Source organism: Pipistrellus hanaki (genome assembly GCF_964339955.1).
Source record: "Pipistrellus hanaki genome assembly, chromosome: 5".
Taxonomy (NCBI): domain Eukaryota; kingdom Metazoa; phylum Chordata; class Mammalia; order Chiroptera; family Vespertilionidae; genus Pipistrellus; species Pipistrellus hanaki.
Window position 1 is genome coordinate 16,423,983 of NC_140507.1, and position 19,564 is coordinate 16,443,546.

Sequence of the window (19,564 nt, forward strand, 5' to 3'; positions counted from 1 at the left end):
TTTTTTTTTTGTATTGCTTTGCATTTTTATCAGGGGTCAGATTATCACGAGTCAAAATTTGAAGAGAGGCCGAGATAGAAGCAACATCTGAGTCGCTCAGGGAATGTTGATTAGCAGATCACTCTAGGAAGGTAAGGAAGTGTCCGCTGGACAATTTTTCCTGACCAAGCGGCCAGCACTCCCGACTTCTCCCGGAGCTCCGGGCTCGGCGCAAAGGCGGCGCCACCCTACCAGGAAGGGAGCAGCTTCTCTGAGGCCTGGAAAACCCACAGCCGAGGAGTCCATCGAGCACCTGTGGCGCCCCGATCGGAGCAAGCGCGTGGATTCAAGGAAGCTCTTCAACCACCCACAGAAAGGTCAGAGTTTGCGTGGCTAGGCTGAGAGTTCAGGCTGCGATAGCCCCATTGCTCCCACGAGGCCCCGTCCCCAGAGCGGCCCTGAGCGCCGTGGCCCGGAGCGCCGCGAGGCCCCGCCCCCAGAGCGGCCCTGAGCTCCACGGCCCCACCTATTGATATATTGTAGCACCAAAGCGCCGCGAGGCCCTGCCCCCAGTGCGGCCCTGAGCGCTGCGCCCCGGAGCGCCGCGAGGCCCCGCCCCCAGTGCGGCCGCGGCCCCGCCTATATTGTAGCCCAGGAGAGCTGCGAGGGCCCGCCCCCAGAGAGAAAGAAGGCCAGAGCAACCAAAGTCTGGGAGGTCAAACCAGTAACACTGACACCTAAGGGCTGAACTACAAACTGCCTTTTTTTTTTTTCTTTTTTCTTTTTCTTTTTCTTTTTCTTTTAATTAATCAAAAATAAATGGACACAAGTAACTAAGATATAGCCTACCTAAAATTAAGGACTACCTTACAAAACAGGTGCAGTGGAAAGCTGGGAACTGCAAGACTCTCTGATCCAAGAACCAGGCATACCAAATACAATAACAGAGGAAGTGATTGAACTCTACTGGACAATTTTATGCTAATTATACTATTCTTTATTTTATTTTCATTTTTTACATTTTTTATTTAATTTTCATTTTTTACATCTTTTACTTCACAAACGATTTTTTTTTCTTTTTTCCTTACTTGATTTTACCTTTTCAATTATTACATTTTTCAATCTCTATCTTCACTATTACTACTGCTATTTTGCAATTTTTTTTTTCTTTTTCTTTTCCTCCCCAGTACCATTTTACTTCGTCTTTATTTTACATTGGGAGTAAACTTCATTCTATTTTAATCTCTACTATAGCATCATTCAACCCTATCTCAATTCGACCTTTACCCCATCACTCTCTTACTAAACTTTAACCTTTTAGTCTCCAGTTTATCCTATCCCTTTCCGGCTTTAGTTTTTCCTCTATTCTTTCTGTATACCCCCTGCTAAAGCTCTCACTATACTCATAGACCTAAGTTCCAACCCCTGATACAAGTGTATAAATATCACTCTCTGCACTATATTAACTAGTTAAAAAAAAAAAAAAAAAAAAAACACAAAAAAAACGGTTCTACTTTCTATCCTTTTCTCATTGTTTGAGTGAAGGTTGATTATTGTGAATATTTGTGCTTTTCAGTGAAATTGTTATGCTTATTCCAGTGTTGTTATTGTTGCTTTGTATTTTTTTTTAAATCCTCTGTTTTTGTTTGTTTCTTTGACTTCTGTATATCATAACCTTACTTAATAATAGTGGATATTGTATTGTAGTTTGTATTAATCTCCAAGTATTGTTACCGGCATTGGCTGGGCTCAGTGGTTGATCTATGGCAATTTTCTCCACATATATATAGTTTGTTTCCCATTTTTTTAGTTTGCTTCTTCTTCTCTCTCTCTCTCTCTCTCTCTCTCTCTCTCTCTCTCTCTCCTTCTCTCTCTCTCTCTTACTCTCTCTTCTTTTTCTCCCTGTTTTCTAACTTCATTTTGTCATTACTTTATTTCTTCTTTGACTTTTTTTTTTTTTAATTTTTCTTTATTTTATTTTTACCTTCCTTCCTTCCTTCTCTCCTATACCCTAATTTGCCTATCGCTAGGGGTTACCTTTATTAGAGGTTATTAATATTGTAAATACATTCCTGTTAAGTGCCTCTCGTGTTGTACCTGGCAGTGTTGTATTTTGCACCTATAAATTAACGCAAGAGAAAGAACACCACATAACCAGACATCCTGAAAAGAGATACCATGGGAAGACAAAGAAACACCCCACAAATGAAAGAAAAGCAGGCATCACCAGAAAAGGAAGTAAACGAGCCAGAGGCAAGCAGCCTACCAGAGCAAGAGTTCAGAATAATGATTATTGGTTGGCTAAAAAGAATGGAAGAGAAATTTGACAATAACCAAGAAGAAATGAGGAAGAACCATCAGGAATTGAGGAAGAACCAAGAAGAAATGAAAAATGACATCGCTACCATGAAGAACTCAATAGAAAGCATCAAGAGTAGACTAGATGAAGCGGAAGACCGCATCAGTGAGCTAGAAGACAAGATGGAAAAAAATACCCAATTAGAGCAGCTTCTAGAAAAAAAGATTAAAAAGCAGGAGGAGAGCCTACGGGAGCTTTGGGACATTACAAAACAAAATAATATTCGAATAATAGGGGTTCCAGAAGGAAAGGAAACTGAGGTAGACGTGGAAAAAGTATTTCAAGAAATAATGACAGAAAACTTTCCTGAGATAGAGAAGAAAAAACCCACACAAATCCAAGATGCTCGCAGAGTCCCAAGCAAAATGAATCCCAGAAGACAGACGCCAAGGCACATTATAATTAAAGTGGCAAACAACAACGACAAAGTAAGAATCTTAAAAGCAGCCAGAGAGAGACAGAAAGTTACTTACAAAGGAACCCCCATCAGACTAGCAACTGATTTCTCAACAGAAACATATCAGGCCAGAAGGGAATGGGATGAAATATACAAAGTCATGCAAAGGAAGGGTTTGAATCCAAGAATACTGTACCCAGCGAGACTATCAATCAAAATTGAAGGGGAAATCAGGAGCTTCACAGACAAAAAAAGACTGAAGGAATTTATCTCCACCAAACCAGCAATGCAAGAAATGCTAAAGGGTCTACTGTAAAAATAAAGAAATAGGAATTGAAGAAGGAACATGGGTATAGAATAAAAATGCCATCAAATGAGTACCTATCAATAATAACCTTAAATGTAAATGGATTAAATGCTCCAATCAAAAGACATAGGGTGTCAGATTGGATAAGAAAACAAGACCCTTACATCTGTTGCCTACAAGAAACCCACCTCAGAAAAAAAGATGCACACAGACTGAGGGTGAAGGGATGGAAAAAAGTTTTCCAGGCAAATGGAAAGGAAAGAAAAGCTGGGGTAGCAATACTTATATCTGACAAATTAGATCTCAGAGTGAAGGACATAACAAGAGATAATGAAGGCCACTTCATAATACTAAAGGGTACAATCCAACAAGAAGAAATAACCCTGGTAAATATTTATGCACCCAATACAGGAGCACCCAAATACATAAAAAAACTGCTGGAGGACATTAAGGGAGAGATTAATAGCAATACAATCATAGTAGGAGATTTTAATACCCCACTGTCACCCTTCGACAAATCATCTAAACAAAAAATCAGCAAAGAAATATCAATCCTAAACGACTCACTAGACCAGATGGAATTAATTGACATCTTTAGAACATTCCACCCCAAAGCCACAGAATATACATTCTTCTCAAGTGCACATGGGACATTCTCAAAGATAGACCACATTTTGGGACATAGGCAAAGTCTCTTCAAATTCAAGAAGATAGAAATCATATCAAGCATCTTCTCAGACCATAGTGGCATAAAACTGGAAATTAATTACAATAAAAATAATCCAAAGAAATCAAATACATGGAGACTAAACAACATGCTATTAAACAAGGACTGGGTTACCAGAGAAATCAAGGAAGAAATTAAAAACATCCTGGCAACAAATGACAATGAAAACACAACAATCCAAAATCTATGGGACACAGCAAAAGCAGTTTTGAGAGGGAAGTTCATATCCTTACAAGCCTATTGCAAAAAACTAGAAAAAATGGTAACAGATGAACTAACTCTACAACTCAAAGAGTTAGAAAAAGAGCAACAAGAAAAGCCCAGTGTAAGCAGAAGGAAGGAAATAACAAAAATCAGAGCACAGATAAATGACATAGAGACCAAAGAAACAATACATAAGATCAACAAAACCAAGAGCTGGTTCTTCGAAAGGATAAACAAGATTGATGGACCTCTAGCCAGGCTAACCAAGAAACAAAGAGAGAGGACCCAAATAAACAAAATCAGAAATGAAAGAGGTGAAATAACAACAGACCCCACCGAAATACAACAGATTGTTACAAAATACTACGAACAACTCTATTCCAACAAACTAAACAACCTGGAGGAAATGGACATATTCCTAGAAAAATACAAACTGCCAAAACTCAATCAGGAAGAATCTAAAAATCTCAATAGACCAGTGACGTGGGAAGAAATTGAAACCGTCATCAAAAAGCTTCCAGCAAACAAAAGCCCAGGGCCAGATGGCTTCACAGGAGAGTTTTACCAAACATTCAAGGAAGAACTAAAACCTATCCTCCTCAGACTATTCCAAAAAATCCAAGAGGAAGGAACACTTCCGAACTCCTTCTATGAAGCCAACATCACCCTAATACCAAAACCAGATAAAGACAACTCAATGAAAGAGAATTACAGGCCAATATCCCTCATGAACATAGATGCCAAAATCCTCAACAAAATTCTAGCAAATCGACTCCAGAAGAACATCACAAAGATCATACACCATGACCAAGTAGGATTTATTCCAGGAATGCAAGGATGGTACAATATCCGCAAATCAATAAACGTGATACATCACATAAACAAATTGAAAGATAAAAATCATATAGTCATATCAATTGACGCAGAAAAAGCATTTGACAAAATCCAACACCCTTTCCTGTTAAAAACTCTTAAAAAGGTGGGAGTACAAGGATCATACCTCAACATAATAAAAGCTATATATGATAAACCCACAGCCAACATTATACTCAATGGGCAAAAGCTAAAACCATTCCCTCTAAGAACAGGAACAAGACAGGGATGCCCACTCTCGCCACTCCTGTTTGACATAGTTCTGGAAGTACTAGCCATTGCAATTAGACAAGAGGAGGAAATAAAAGGCATCCAAATTGGAAAAGAAGAAGTAAAGTTATCCTTATTTGCAGATGACATGATATTGTACATAAAAAACCCAAAAGACTCCATTAAAAAACTAATTGACTTAATAAATGAATTTGGCAACGTAGCAGGATATAAAATTAATGCCAAGAAATCCATGGCATTTCTATACACCAACAGTGAAACTACAGAAACAGAGGCTAAAAAAGCAATTCCATTCACCATCGCACCAAAAAAATTAAGATACCTAGGAATAAATTTAACTAAAGAAATAAAGGACCTATTTGCGGAAAACTACACGACACTGAAAAAAGAGATAGAGGAAGATGTAAGGAGATGGAAGAACATACCATGTTCATGGATTGGTAGAATCAACATCATCAAAATGTCCATACTTCCTAAAGCAATCTATAGGTTCAATGCACTCCCCATTAAAATACCAACGACATATTTCACTGACCTAGAAAGAACTCTCCAAAAGTTCATTTGGAACAATAAAAGACCCCGAATAGCCACAGCAATTCTGAGAAAGAAGAGTAAAGTAGGAGGGATCTCAATACCAGACTTCAAACTATACTACAAAGCCACTGTTCTCAAAACAGCCTGGTACTGGCACAAGAACAGACAAATAGATCAATGGAATAGAATTGAGAACCCAGATATCAACCCAAATCACTATGCTCAATTAATATTTGACAAAGGAGGCACGAATATACAATGGAGTCAAGACAGTCTCTTCAATAAATGGTGTTGGGAAAATTGGACAGACACATGCAAAAGAATGAAACTAGATCACCAACTTACACCATTCACAAGGATAAACTCAAAATGGATACAGGACTTAAACATCAGACGGGAAACCATAAAAATACTAGAAGCATCCACAGGTAGCAAAATCTCAGACGTATGCCAAAATAACTTCTTCACTGATACTGCCCCTAGGGCAATGGAAGCTAAAGAGAAAATAAACAAATGGGACTACTTCAAAATAAAAAGCTTTTTTACAGCAAAAGAAACCATCAATAAAACAACAAGAAAGCCCACGGTGTGGGAGATCATATTTGCAAATATTACCACTGATAAAGGTTTAATCTCCAACATTTACAGACAGCTTATACAACTAAATAAAAGGAAGATGAATGATCCAATTAAAAAATGGGCAATGGACCTAAACAGAATATTTTCAAAAGAAGACAGAAGGAAGGCCAAAAGGCACATGAAAACATGCTCAAAGTCACTAATTATCCGAGAGGTGCAAATCAAAACAACAATGCGGTACCATCTCACACCTGTCAGAATGGCCAACATCAGCAAATCAACAAACGACAAGTGTTGGCGAGGTTGCGGAGAAAAAGGAACCCTCGTGCACTGCTGGTGGGAATGTAGACTGGTGCAACCACTGTGGAGAACAGTGTGGAGTTTCCTCAAAAAACTGAAAATGGAACTCCCATTTGACCCAGTAATCCCACTTCTAGGAATATATCCCAAGAAACTAGAAACACCAATCAGAAAGGATATATGCACCCCTATGTTCATAGCAGCACAATCTACAATAGCCAGAATTTGGAAACAGCCTAGGTGCCCGTCAGCAGATGATTGGATCCAAAAACTATGGTACATCTACACAATGGAATACTATGCTGCCATAAAGAAGAAGGAATTCTCATCATTTGCAGCAACCTGGATGGAATTGGAGAACATCATGCTGAGTGAAATAAGCCAATCAACGAAAGAGAAACACCACATGACCTCACACATCGGTGGATGATAAAGATCTTTATAAACTGATGAACCAAGAGACAGATATAGAGAAAGTAAAGCAACAGGCAGACTGTCAAATTACAGTGGGGAGGGTAGGGATATCAGGGGGAGATAATAGATCAACCGAAGGACTTGTATAAATGCATATAAGTACAACCAATGGACATAAAACTATGGGGAGGGAGGGGATGTGTGGGAGGGAGGGAGGGGGGCAATAAAAAAAAATCAAGAAAATATGTAAAAAATAAATAAATTAAAAAAAAAAAAAAAAAATTTGAAGAGAGGCCATGCAAAGAAAAAAAAAAAAAAAAAAAAAAAAAGATAAAAAGGGAAAAAACTGCTAATATGTAAAACCTTTGTCACCCAAGCCTAATCCTGCTCTGTGGTACTGTGTGTGTGCATTATGTGTGTGCACCGTGTGTGTGCACTGTGTGTGCGCACCGTGTGTGTGCACCGTGTGTGTGCACTGTGTGTGTGTGTGTTGGGGGGAGCTGGGTGGAGACTCATGATTCATCTCCAAACAGATGTCAGGCTTCGCCCTCACTGTGACCTGAACACGGCACATAGATGTTACAGGCCACACCTCAGAGCACAGCTAATCCTGGGGCATTTTTAGATTTACTATCTGTGGTGCCGCAGGCATTTCTTGCTGTTCTAGGAAAAGCGAGTTAATTAAAATCACAATAAAAACACAGCAACTCAGCAAAGGAACCTGTCACCGTTTCCAACTGCCTCCTTGACAGTGTCATTTGGATGTTTAATAACATCTTCAGCTTTGAAAGCAAAATCTTGATTTCCCCCAAACCTACTCTTCCCAAAATCTTCCTTCCAGTAAATGGCAACTCCACCTCCCAGTTGTTCTGGCCAAACCCCTTGGGGTAATCCTTGTCTGCTCTCTGTTTCCTCATAGCTATTCCGTCTGAAACTAAACCTCAGCGTGTCCCTCTTCAGTGTGTCTCTCTGCCGCTCCCACCTCGGCACTGCTGTCATACACTCAACTCTCCCCCTGCCTTCACCCTTGGCCACCTGCAGTCTACACTTAACACAGCAACCAAAGTGATTCTTTGAAAAGGAAAATCAAATCGTGTTGTTCTCTGCTCAGAGCCCTCCAGGACTTCCCATCTTACTCACTTTGGTGATCTCTCTCTTACTCACTTTGGTGAAAAGATAAACCCGACCATGACCACCCCCAGGCCTCTCTCCAGCCCTGCTCCTCGCTGCTCTCCTCCGGGCTTACTGGGCTTTGTAAGTCAAGCAGGATGGCCGAGGGGCATTCCTCTTTAATTTTCTGGAAAAAGTGTACATACAGAATTTGTGTTATCGTATTTCTCAAATTTTTGGTAGAACCCACCAGTGAGCCAATCTTTGTGAGAAGGTTCTTAACTACAATATCAGTTTGTTTGCTAGACATGGGGCTATTCAAGCTAATCATTTCTTTTTGAGTAAGCTTTGCAAGTTCGTCTCTCTCAAGGAATTTGCCATTTCATCTAAGTTGTTGAACGTACAGGCATAAAGTTAAGAATATTCCTTTATTATTTTCTTAATATTACAGAATCTGTAGTTATGTCACCTCTCTGATTCTCGATACCAATACTTTGTGCCGATTAATCTGGTTGGAAGTTAATCAATTTTATTGACCATCTCAAAGAACCAGCCTTTGGTTTTATTGATTTTTCTCTATTGGTTTTCTAGTCTCTAGTTAATTGATCTCTGTTTTGATCTTTTAAATGTATCTGTTCTTCTATTATTTTGGAATTAAATAAATGCTTTATTCTTCTTTTTCTAGTTTCTTAAAGTGGTCAATTTGGAAAGCACTGTTTTCTAATATAGGCCTTGAATCCTACAAATTTCCCCGTAAGTACTGCTTTAGTGACATCACACAAATTCTAATATTATTTTCTTTTCATTGTGATTTGGTTCAAAATACTTTCTAATTTTCCTTTTGATTTCTTCTCTGACCCATTTGTTATTCATAAATTAGTTACATAGTTTCCAAACATTTAGAAATGTTAAGAGACTGTCTGTTATTGGTTTCTAAATTTAATTCCACTGTGGTCAGAGAACATATTGGTATCACTTGAAACCTTTTAAATTTATGGAGACTTGTTTTCTTGGTTCCAAAATATGGCCTATCTTGGTAAATGCTCCCTGTGCACTTGAAAAGAATGTGTATTCTGCTGTTAATGGGTTCTATAAACGTCAATTGGGTCACATCAGTTGATGGTGCTGCTGTTCAAGTCTGCTATATCCTTGTGGGTTTTCTGTCTACTTGTTCTATGAATTACAGAGAAAGAGAGAGGGGGGGAAAGAGAGAGAGAGAAAGAGGAGTGCTGAAATGTCATAATTGTGGCTATGTCTATAACTCCTTGCAGTTTTATGAGCTTTTGCTTCATGTATGCATAATCCCTTTATTATTATGAACTTACCTTCTTCAGTCCATAGGCTGTCGCTCATCCATTGAATCAAACCTGCTAAGACTGAAATGACCTTCTTTATCCCTGGTGAGTCTTTGTTCTGAAATCTACTTTGACTGATATTAACGTATAGCCAGCCACTCCAGCTTTCATTTGACTAGTGTTAGCTTGGTAGACAGGCTTTTTTTTTTTTTTTTTTTTTTTTTTAATCTTTTTACTTATAACTTATTTGTACGTTTATATTAAAAGTGTGTTTCTCACAGGCAGCATGTACCTGAGTCTTGCTTTCTTATCTAAACTGACAATCTCTGCCTTTTAACAGAAATGATTAGAGCATTTACATTTAACATGATTATTAATGTGGTTAGGTTAAATTCCATCATTTTGGTACCTGCTTTTGATTTCTCCTTTTGGATCTGTCTTCCCTTTTTCCTCTTTTCTGCCTTCTTTTCGATTAATTGAATATTTTTCATGCCTCCATTTTATCTCCTTCATTGGCTTATTAGCTATAACTCTTTGTTTTGCTATTTTAGTGCTTTTAACTTATAGAGTCCACCTTCACCTCTTCACGAGTAGTACAAGAACCTTAAAATAGTATATTGTCGTTTCTCCCTTCTAATCTTTATGTTGGGATACATTTTACTTTTACCTACGTTTAAACTCAACAATATGCTATTATTTTTGGTTACAGAGTAAGATCCCTTTTTAAAAGATTTAAGCACTTAGAAAAATAGTATATATTTACCCACATGGTTACTATTTCCAGTGATCTTCATTCTTTGTGTATAAAGATTTCTATTTCCATCTGGTACCTTCCTCCACCCCCCCCTCCCCCGAAAAGGACTTCCTTTAACATTTCTGATAGTACATGACAGCTGTGATGAATTCTTTCAGCATTTTTTTCGTGGCTGTGAAGTATTCATTTTGCCTTTATTTTTGAAATATATTTTCATGCATGGGGTACAGAATTTTCCCTTACTCTTAGTACTTGAAAGATGGTGCTACGCAGTGTTCTTGCCTGCATTGTTTCCAATGAAAATTCTATCACCCTTATTTTTGGTCCTCTGTCAGGAATACGCTTTATTTATCCGCTTTAAAATCTTTCCTCTTCACCAGTGATTTTCATTAATCTGATTATGATGTGCCTTGGTGTTGTTTTATTTATGTTTCTTGAGATTGGATTTTACTGAGCTTCTTGGATCTTTGGTTTTATAGTTGTCATTCAATTTGAAAAACTTCTGGCTATTATTTCCCTTGTCTCCTATGGACTCCAATTACATGAATATTCAACTACATTTAATTTAATTCTCTTCATTTTTTTAAAATTAATTTTTCTCCACGTGTTTCAAGTAGTTTCTTTACTTATAACTTCAGGTTCACTAATCTTTTTCTCCTGCAGTATCTGTTCTACCTTTGATTCCATTTACTGTGTTTTTCATCTTAGACATTGATGCTTTCATTTCTAGAAGTTCATTTTGGGTTTTTTAATATCTTCCATGTCTCTTTAACTTTTTAAATACATAGGATGCAGTTCTAATAATTGTTTTGGTGTCCTCTACTAGTTCTAACATCTATGTCAACTCTGGGCTGATTTTGATTATTTTCCTCATCATGAGCCATGTTTCTCTACTTATTTGCATGCCTGATAATCTTTGGTTAGATTTACCCTAATTAATTCTGAATATTTTTGTTTTGAGGTTTGACCTGGGATGTAGTTAAGTTACTTAGAAACAGTTTGATCCTCCTGGGTCATAATTAATGTTTTTTTTTTTCTTTTACAAATGACAAGGCTTCCTAGTCCGAGTGGTGGGAAGAGGCACTATTCTTGGCTCTGCATGAGAGCTAGGCACTGTTCCCTGTAATCCTTTTGGGCGATCCCTTTCCCAGCCTTCGGTAGCTTTTGTATAGGAAGGAGTTCATCAGTAATCTGCTGAATATGCCCGGAACCTTCTGTAGACCTCTGTAGCTTGGTCTCCATGCAACTCTGTCCTCTTCAGTACGCTGTGCTATGAGCTCTTTGCCTCTTTGGTCTCCCTGGACACTCAGCAACATCAGATAAACTCAGGAAGTCCTCAGGGCTCTACACCCCCCCCCCCCCCCCCCCCCCCCCCCCCCCGCATCGTAGCTTGAAAACCCTCTCAAGGAAATAAGCTCAGACAATGTATTGCTCTTCTCACTGGTTTCCTATCCCTTTAGGATTATGGTCCTTCACTCCCTGGTATCCAGTGTCTTTTTAAAAATTTTTCAGTTGTTTTAGGTAAGAGAGTAAATCTGTTCCCTGTTCCTCCAGCTGGGCCCTTAAAGAGCATTTTTAATGTCCATGTGTACATTCACATTGGGGCACTAATATTATTACTGCTACTATTGTACAAATGTGGTTGGCTTTAATTTCCTATGCTTTCAAATTGTCATTCCCCCGCCTCCCCACCAGAGTATATATTTAATACATGTTTGTCAAACTTAAGCTTTAACTCCCTCCATTGCTGCTTTTGAAATCTGTCGGGGATGTAAAGATGCTCAATAAATACTACTAGTCTATTATAGTAATATGAACTTGTCAGTTCTTTTCAGGAAATTCAGCATGCACCATAAATTAACCATGTTAATTTAACAAAAAAGCAAAAAGCAAAAGGGAGCATGGACCCAGGAATCTGGTAGACCTGGGCCTTTTATTGCAACAGATTCCCTTCAGGTTCATTCATTCTGGAAGCGAAGCCCATGGCCTGGATCTGGAGAAAGCAGTCAGAATTGGAGGCTGTTTTCCTTCCCACTATGGACAGTCTTTACATGGGAGAAACTGGTCACTGAACAGAGGGCTCTGCTTAGGAACCTGCAGGCCTGGAGCACCTTAGCAGCTGGGGCTCCAACGCCATCAGCTTGTGCCCGAAGGGCCTCCATGCGCAGTTGTCAAGCAGCCCACGGAGCCCCCTGGAGCGGGGAAAGCGAGCCAGCCCACCAGCCAGCCTCTGTTCTGCTCCCTGGGCTGGAGATGCAGAGGGCAGGTCTGCTCAGAGCCAGCTGGCTGCCTCCCACATGCAAGCCCAGCAAGACAGGCCGAATTTCCTAGTTTCCATTATTCTCTGTGGCTGCGCGTTCCCCCGTGCGGCTTCTGGGGAAAGCCAGTGTAGCTGGCACAAGCAAACGGCCCCTCGACCCTGTTCTTGACGTGCTGCTGCCAAAATTCAATTCAAAGAATAAAAGGCAAACCTAAACCCCAGCTCCTGCTGGGAAAGTTGTTTAAGTGAAAAGAAACCAGAGGGAATGAGCAGCCTGACTGCTCTCATTTGTTCATAATTCCTGCTTGTCACAGAGCAGGAAAGTCCTCTCTCCCTCCTCCCCAAGGAAAAAGAAAAGCTCTTTAAGACATCTGTTAACTCAGTTCTGAAAAGTCAGCCTCCACAACCGGGGATTCTGAAAAAGGGGGGTGTCAGGAGCGCTGGGCTTAGCACCATCTTTTGCTGTAACGTGGTTGCTGGCTGGGTGGGTGGCTGGTCACCGAGGAGCCTGTGGCATGTTCTAGCTCAGTTCCCATTCACCCAGAACTAGGGTCCTCACCTTACTTCTGTCCAGGACCCTCTGCCAGGCTGGGTAATACATGTGGACCCTTCTGAGAGCAAGGCTTCTAGCTCATAAAATAAACTACACAAGACTGCAAAGGAAACCAATGAGACTGGAATATAGTTATCAAGTTAATAAAAGAATGTAAACTACAGTAATAGATGTGCCTCTTTAGGGGCACAGGAAGCCACAAGACCTAGTGCAGTTCTAGAAACTACCTTCATTTCCAAGCAGTGATGGGTGCCCACCACCTCTCAGGGTTACCTGTCAAGGGATGAGGAAGTGCATGCTTCCTTGTGGTGACTACATCACAGGCGCTTTAGTCATAACGGAAGGGAACACGTTTCGGTTAGAGGCCAATGAGAAAAAGAAAGCAACGTTTTTCGCCTCTGTTTATAGAGCCTCCGGAATTCTCTCCGGGGACCGTGGAGCTCTGCGTTAGGAAGCCGGCTCTCTTTCCCGGCTGTCGGGAAAGAGCTCTGCGCTGGGGGACAAAGGGCCGGGTCCCCATCCTGGCTCCACTTCTAACCAGGAAAGACTCAGCCTTGTAATTCGTGAGCTGAAGAACGAGCACTGGGTCGCCCAGGCAGTCCTCTACCTGTAATGTTCCCCCCCACCCCATCTGCTTCCCCTCCCCTTCCTCCAAGCCCGGTGGGGGTGCCCTGAGGTTCAGAGCACTCTCTGCCTTCCGCTATTACTGGTCGTCTCACTGTGGCGCAATGAGCTCCTCATGCCTCTGCCCACCCTGGCACAAAGCAGTAATAAAGGGCTCCTTTAGCACCGTGTTCTTGGTGTCAAGCACAGGGCCTGGCACACAGAAGACCATTATGCGTACACAGGATGGGGCAAAAGCAGGTTTACAGTGGTGAGTTCATGAAACAGTTTATTGTTGTATTAGTAATTAATTACTGTGTTACTTTTCCATATGAGCAACTGTACACCTACTTTTGCCCACTCTGTATTTACTGGATGAACAGATGAGTGGCTAGATGAAAGCGGTGACCACACTCAGCTTCTCTTTCTCTTATTGTAAACATATTTCTACTTTGTACCAGTTCTCATCCCTGGTTACACGTAGGAATTGCTTTTAAAGGTTTTAGAAAATACAGAGACCCAGGCCGCACCCCCAGAAATTGAGAGCCCAGTGGCTTGGGGTGGTGTCCTGGCCTTTGTATGTTTTTTATTTATTTATTTATTTATTTATTTATTTATTTATTTATTTATTTATTTAATATACTTTTATTGATTTCAGAGAGGAAGGGAGAGGGAGAGAGAGAATCACTGATCAGCTGCCTCCTGCACACCCCCCATTGGGGATCGAGCCCGCAACCCGGGCATGTGTCCTTGATCGGAATTGAACCCTGAACCCTTTAATCTGAAGGCCAAGGCTCTATCCACTGAGCCAAAGCGGCTAGGGCCCTTGTATGTTTTTAAAACACCCCAGGCACAGCTAGAGAGCCCACAGTACCACGGAACAGCGGAGGCGAGGGGATGAAGCTCCCGGATGAACTTCTTTCCCAGAGCCAGAAAGATGATATTAGTGCAGAATTCTAAACTCTGCAAGGGGCTAAACTCATAAATTGAGTTTCTGACCCTCAGAGTCAGGTCACAGTTCTGAATCCAGAAACATCAGCAATATCTGAACTACATGCTCAGACTTGGATGAAAAAATTCTCAGGCTTGACAGTGAAGACCAGGAAACAAATTGCAAACCGCACAGGGGAGCACACCAAGGCCCTTCCCCCCCACCCTCGTTTCCTCCCCTTCCTACGAGAAATCCTTACGAAAAAGGCCCCATCCTGGGTAAGCAGCGCACCTTGTAGGCAAGTCTCCTCACCTGCCATGTGGAAATACTAGTACAGCTGACTCCCTGCTGCAGGGACTGGCAGATGTAATGGGGCTGAAAGCGTCTGGTGAGTAGCTGAACATGCTACCAAGATTAATTCTTGATTATTGCTTTCTACCAATTGAGCTCTGGCAGGTGGAAAGACCTTATATTTCAGTGATTAAGAGCACAGATTCCAGAGTCAGAATTTCTGCATACACATTCTGGCACCAGCCCTTCCCTGCTCTGTCATTTTAGGCAAATTATTTAACCTTTTTGTACCTCCATGCCCCGTCTGTAAAATGTCGACAATAAAGGTACCTATCTCGTTGAGTTTTTGGAAAGTTTGGCAGAGTTGATGCCCTCAAAGTGCCCAGAACACAGCTCTAAACCTGAAGTGTGCATCAGAATCATCTGGAAGGCTAGCTAAAGCACCGAGTGTGGGGCCTCAGCCCAGAGCTTTGGATTCAGTCGATCTGGGCTGGGGTTTGAGAATGTGCACTTGGACAAGCTCCTGGGTAAGGCTGGAGTCCCAGATTTGGGAACAGCACTGGCTTAGAATGATGCCTGGCATACAGTAAGAACCTTAGAAGTGTTAGCCATTGTTATCTTTTCCTGGGCTCTATTTTTTAGTCCCTGAACAGAACCTTTATGCTCCAGTGCTACTCAGAACTATCTTCATGTAGGAGCCAGCGTGAAATCTACTTGCAATGGTCCCCACAGCGTGGACCCAACTCTGCTGCATGAGCACCCCATGGGCGCTTATTTGTGATGCCAGCTTCTACCTCAACCCAAATCTAACGATCCAGGAATTAGAGGGGGAAGCTCAATATCCTATGTTTTATCAGCCCTCCAGACAACTAATGCACACCAGCGTTAAGAACAATAAATAGCTCTACTAGCAAATCACCCGAACACCACAGTAACCCTACTGAAAATGCCCGGGAGGCAGATGGCTTCCAGCCTAGGCATAGTTTTTGGGTGGACTGGAGCCCAATACCTGGCTCATCCTTATTCACCTAGTGGCCTTATATGAATCATGACTTTAAGCCCAGCCAGCGAGGCTCAGTGGTTTGACCGTCGACCTATGAACTAGGAGGTTACAGTTCTAGTCCTGGTCAGAGAGGACGGGAGGAGAGAGAGATAGAAACATCAACGATTGGAGAGAATCATTCATCGGCTGCCTCCTGCACGCCCCACACCGGGGATCGAGCCTACAATCCAGGCATGTGTCCTGACCGGGAATCGAACTGTGACTTCCTGGTTCCTAGGTTGAGGCTCAACCACTGCCATGCTGGCTGGGAGCCACAGTTACCTTTATAATCATTCCATATGTCCCCTCTCAAATGATTTGAGGTAGCTTATCACAAGATATAAATATACTCAGGATAGCTAAAATAAAGATTAAAAATACAGAAACACCACACACAGAAAGTGGAGAGTAATGGTTGAAACTGTCATTGCAATTGTCTTCTAAGTTGAGGTCTGAACTTCCCCGTGGGCCAGAGCCCAAAGGAAATGCAGAGGTTCTCTGTTCCCACTGTCTGAACACAGAAAGGTGACCGGCCCTTTTAGGGAGACACCATTGTCTCTATGTCCCTCTGCCACAGCTGCTCTACATCCTAGAAACATGGATCACACGAACTTTCCCACAAAGCCCCATGTAACAGGAGGGACTCTCCTACGGCAGCGTTTCGTGTACCTGGTGCTTTAATTCTCAACAAGAGCCGAGGGCAAACTCCTCCCATCCCAGAGGATGAGAGATGTCACACTTACTTCGGGTGCCGGATATCAGGGAGAGAGCGATTCAGGGAGATCTTATCGCTGACGTAGATGTTAAATCCATTTTCTCGGTACGCCTGATCCACTCTCTCAGCGTCCGTCATGGGGTACGGCCTCCCTTGTTCTCCATTTCCTGCGAGCAAAGAGCAAAGTCAATGTTGCTAATTGAATGGCAGGGGACGAAGGATGGAAAATAGGATTTAACCACAAAGATGAAACCTGATGCTGGATACAGAGGGTCCGTGCAGCTTTTGCAGGGGGGAGTGTACAGAGGGGAGGGGAGTGAGCATTCCGTCACGGCCGGGCCACACACTTTATAAAGCCTGTCCTTGTGTCATCGCCACAGGAAGCAAGTGGGCGAACATGAAAGCCCTCAGCCTACAGATGGATAAAGCCCATGCTCCCTCCACTCTGCCAGGAGCCCCAATTATCCCTGACAGGGGAGTCTGATCACCTGGAGGGAGCCTAGGTCCACGTACGAGCTGATCAATCCCGGGGCGGTCACAGCACCTCTCTGACTGTAGCTGACCCGCCCTGGTACCCACAGCATGCTGAGAGCCCAATAGATGCTGTGCAGGCAAGAGCGTTTTGTAAACGATAAAGCACTGTATAAATGTGAGGAAATGTTATGGCTATTCTCCAGGCAGGGCAAACTTTATATCCAAGTCAAGGGGTGTTAATGGAGGGATGAGGACACATATGTAATACCTTAATCAATAAAAAAATTTAAAAAAATTTTTTAAATAGCCACAAACGATACAAGATGCTTTGAGTTTTTTAAAACCAGCAAACAAATTAAGATCTGCCCAGGCTTGGGCAGGACTGCTTGGAAAGCATTGATGTGAGCCACCGACTTGATTGGATAAAGTGGTATTCTTTCTGCTCTCTGCACAATCCAGCTGGGGAAAGAGTTCCCGGTGCTCCAGGAAGTTATCCTCAGGGTTCCCAGGATGCGGGTGGGGAGTGGGGATGTCCGCACCGAACCTGCAGAATCTGACACTGCTGAGGGTCCTGAAGGAACGGCAGTGAGACGGCTGGTCAGACAGGACCTCATCCTCTGGAGCGTATGCTCTGAGCATCGTCCCGTGCTGTTTGTAAAGCGAATGTGGACAACACGAGCCTGATGGGGAGGTGCAAGCTAAGAGATGGAGCCCACGGACTGTGGCTGCTGCGATCCTGCCAGACGAGGGAGAGGACTGCCGTCGGTATGACGCTGTGTCAAACACCGTGGGCCAGTGCCCGGGACGGGTTCCACAAGGGACTCAGGTGCAGCAGAAGCAGAAGCAGCTCTCGGGGCGGGAGCCTCAGGAAGACAGGACGGGAGCGACTCAAGTGGGCCCTGCAGTGGGCAGGGTGGAAGCCGCGGTCCAGCCCTGCTATCCCAGCTCTGTCCCCTTGGGCGTGCCTTTTGCCTGTCTATGTCTTGGTTGTCGACAGTGTCTTAATTGGGAGAAGAAGGTTCAGTGTGATGATTAAGGAGGTGATGCAGGGCAAGGCACCTGGTACCCAGTTAGCACGGGTCATTATTATTCTGGATAATTTCTCCAGGGCTTACTCCTTTCTTTGGCATGCTAATGACTCTGGTACAACTGTTTGGCATGTCAGCTCCTTTGAAATGTCTCCTTTTTTTAATTTAAGCAGCCCTCCCCCACCCTAACCTAACCCTTTATTCTGAATTACTGGCATACAGAAAAATGCATGTCGTGTCTTTAGATTTCCCTGAATTTCAGTTAAGTTATCATTTCAGCACTATTCAAAGCCTTGTTGGAATCTGGTTTTTGTCATAATGTGATTTTAAGAAAATCAATAGTGGGTGCCTTTCACTGAGATAAAAATGAATAAAATACCAATCGCTTCTATTTCTTTAGTGTTTTCCAGGGTAAAGCTACTTCATACCAATACCCCGAGGCTGTCGAAGCAGGAAGCATGAGCTCCAGTGACAGATGGGGAAACTGAGCTCAGGGGTTATGGAATTTTCCTGATGGCCACATGGCTGATAAGGGGTGTCAGAGCTGCCCTCCTGACTCCTAGTCCAGGCTCTCTATAAACAACTCTCCACGTAATCTCCCTTCCCAACTCCCCAGCGGTAACAGAAACTGCTCCAGAGACAAGTTAGCCAAAGAAAATGTTAGCTGAAGCCCAATAAATTCATTCAGCCTCGTGGCTGTAGGGCTGGTAGGGGTCAACTCTGCCCTTCAGACTTGGGTTCAAATTCTAAGCCTCCAAGCCTCCTCTTTCTCACTGTGTGACAGTGGGCAGATTACCCCACCTCTCTGAACGACAGGTCCCTTCTCATCAAATGGGCCATAAAGGTTGATTTGGGGATTCACCGAGAAAATATGCAGAATGAAGCGTGAGCCGTGCTCACTGTAAATACTCATAAATGGTGGCTCTTATTATCGCTGCTCCTCATTTTAGTGATAAAACATCTCATAAGGGGGAGACATTTTTTATCGCCCAATAAAGGTGGCAAGGCAAATTCCTGAAAGCAGTGGATCTGGTGATGTGAGTGGAGAAAGGATGGGGCCAGCTCACAGGTGAAGAGGGGATTCCAGAATCAGGGGAAGAGAGGGTGGAAGGGAGGGTAGAAGGTGGTTGATGGAGAGGAGTTGACAGGAGGTCCAGACACCCCATTAAACACACACACGCACACATGCACACGCACACACATGCTCACACATACTCTCTCCCCAGGCCTGCCCGTGGATGGCACCTCTCTCCGTACCTACACGCTGAGCATCCCTTCTGATGGCTTCTTTGTCATGCCAGTCCTTCAGCTTTTGTCCATCTCCCAAGAAAAATATCTTCTTCTGCTGATTCTGTGATCCCTTAAAAAAAGAAAAAGACAAAAACTGTGAAAAAGGAAAAGAAAAGGGGTAAGTATTTAATAACAGAGACCCAGAAATTACACCGCCTAAGGGAGCTTTTGGCATTGACTGAAGGTCTGTCAATGGTTCCTTTATTGACCCCCGTGGTATACCTCTGTTAGTGCCACCCAGGTACACAAAGGTCCGGATGATGAGCCCACCCTCTTAGGAGTCAGAAACCAGCAGAGGAAAACCCAGATGGACA

General features: G+C 42.6%; 1 protein-coding gene across 2 annotated transcripts in view; it reads right to left on the reverse strand.

Annotated features, from left to right (window-relative positions):
- GALNT10 (polypeptide N-acetylgalactosaminyltransferase 10) overlaps positions 1-19,564 on the reverse strand; it is a 189,766-nt gene that overhangs the window by 87,023 nt on the left and 83,179 nt on the right. Inside the window, exons 2-3 of one of the 2 annotated variants that reach the window (XM_084885455.1) lie at positions 19,218-19,311; positions 16,487-16,625 (exon numbers count right to left, since the gene is read on the reverse strand). In XM_084885455.1, coding sequence (XP_084741581.1) covers positions 16,487-16,625; positions 19,218-19,311 — 233 coding nt within the window. Of the gene's footprint in view, positions 1-16,486; positions 16,626-19,217; positions 19,321-19,564 lie in introns of both variants that reach the window. The other variant, XM_084885454.1, reaches the window with a different exon arrangement.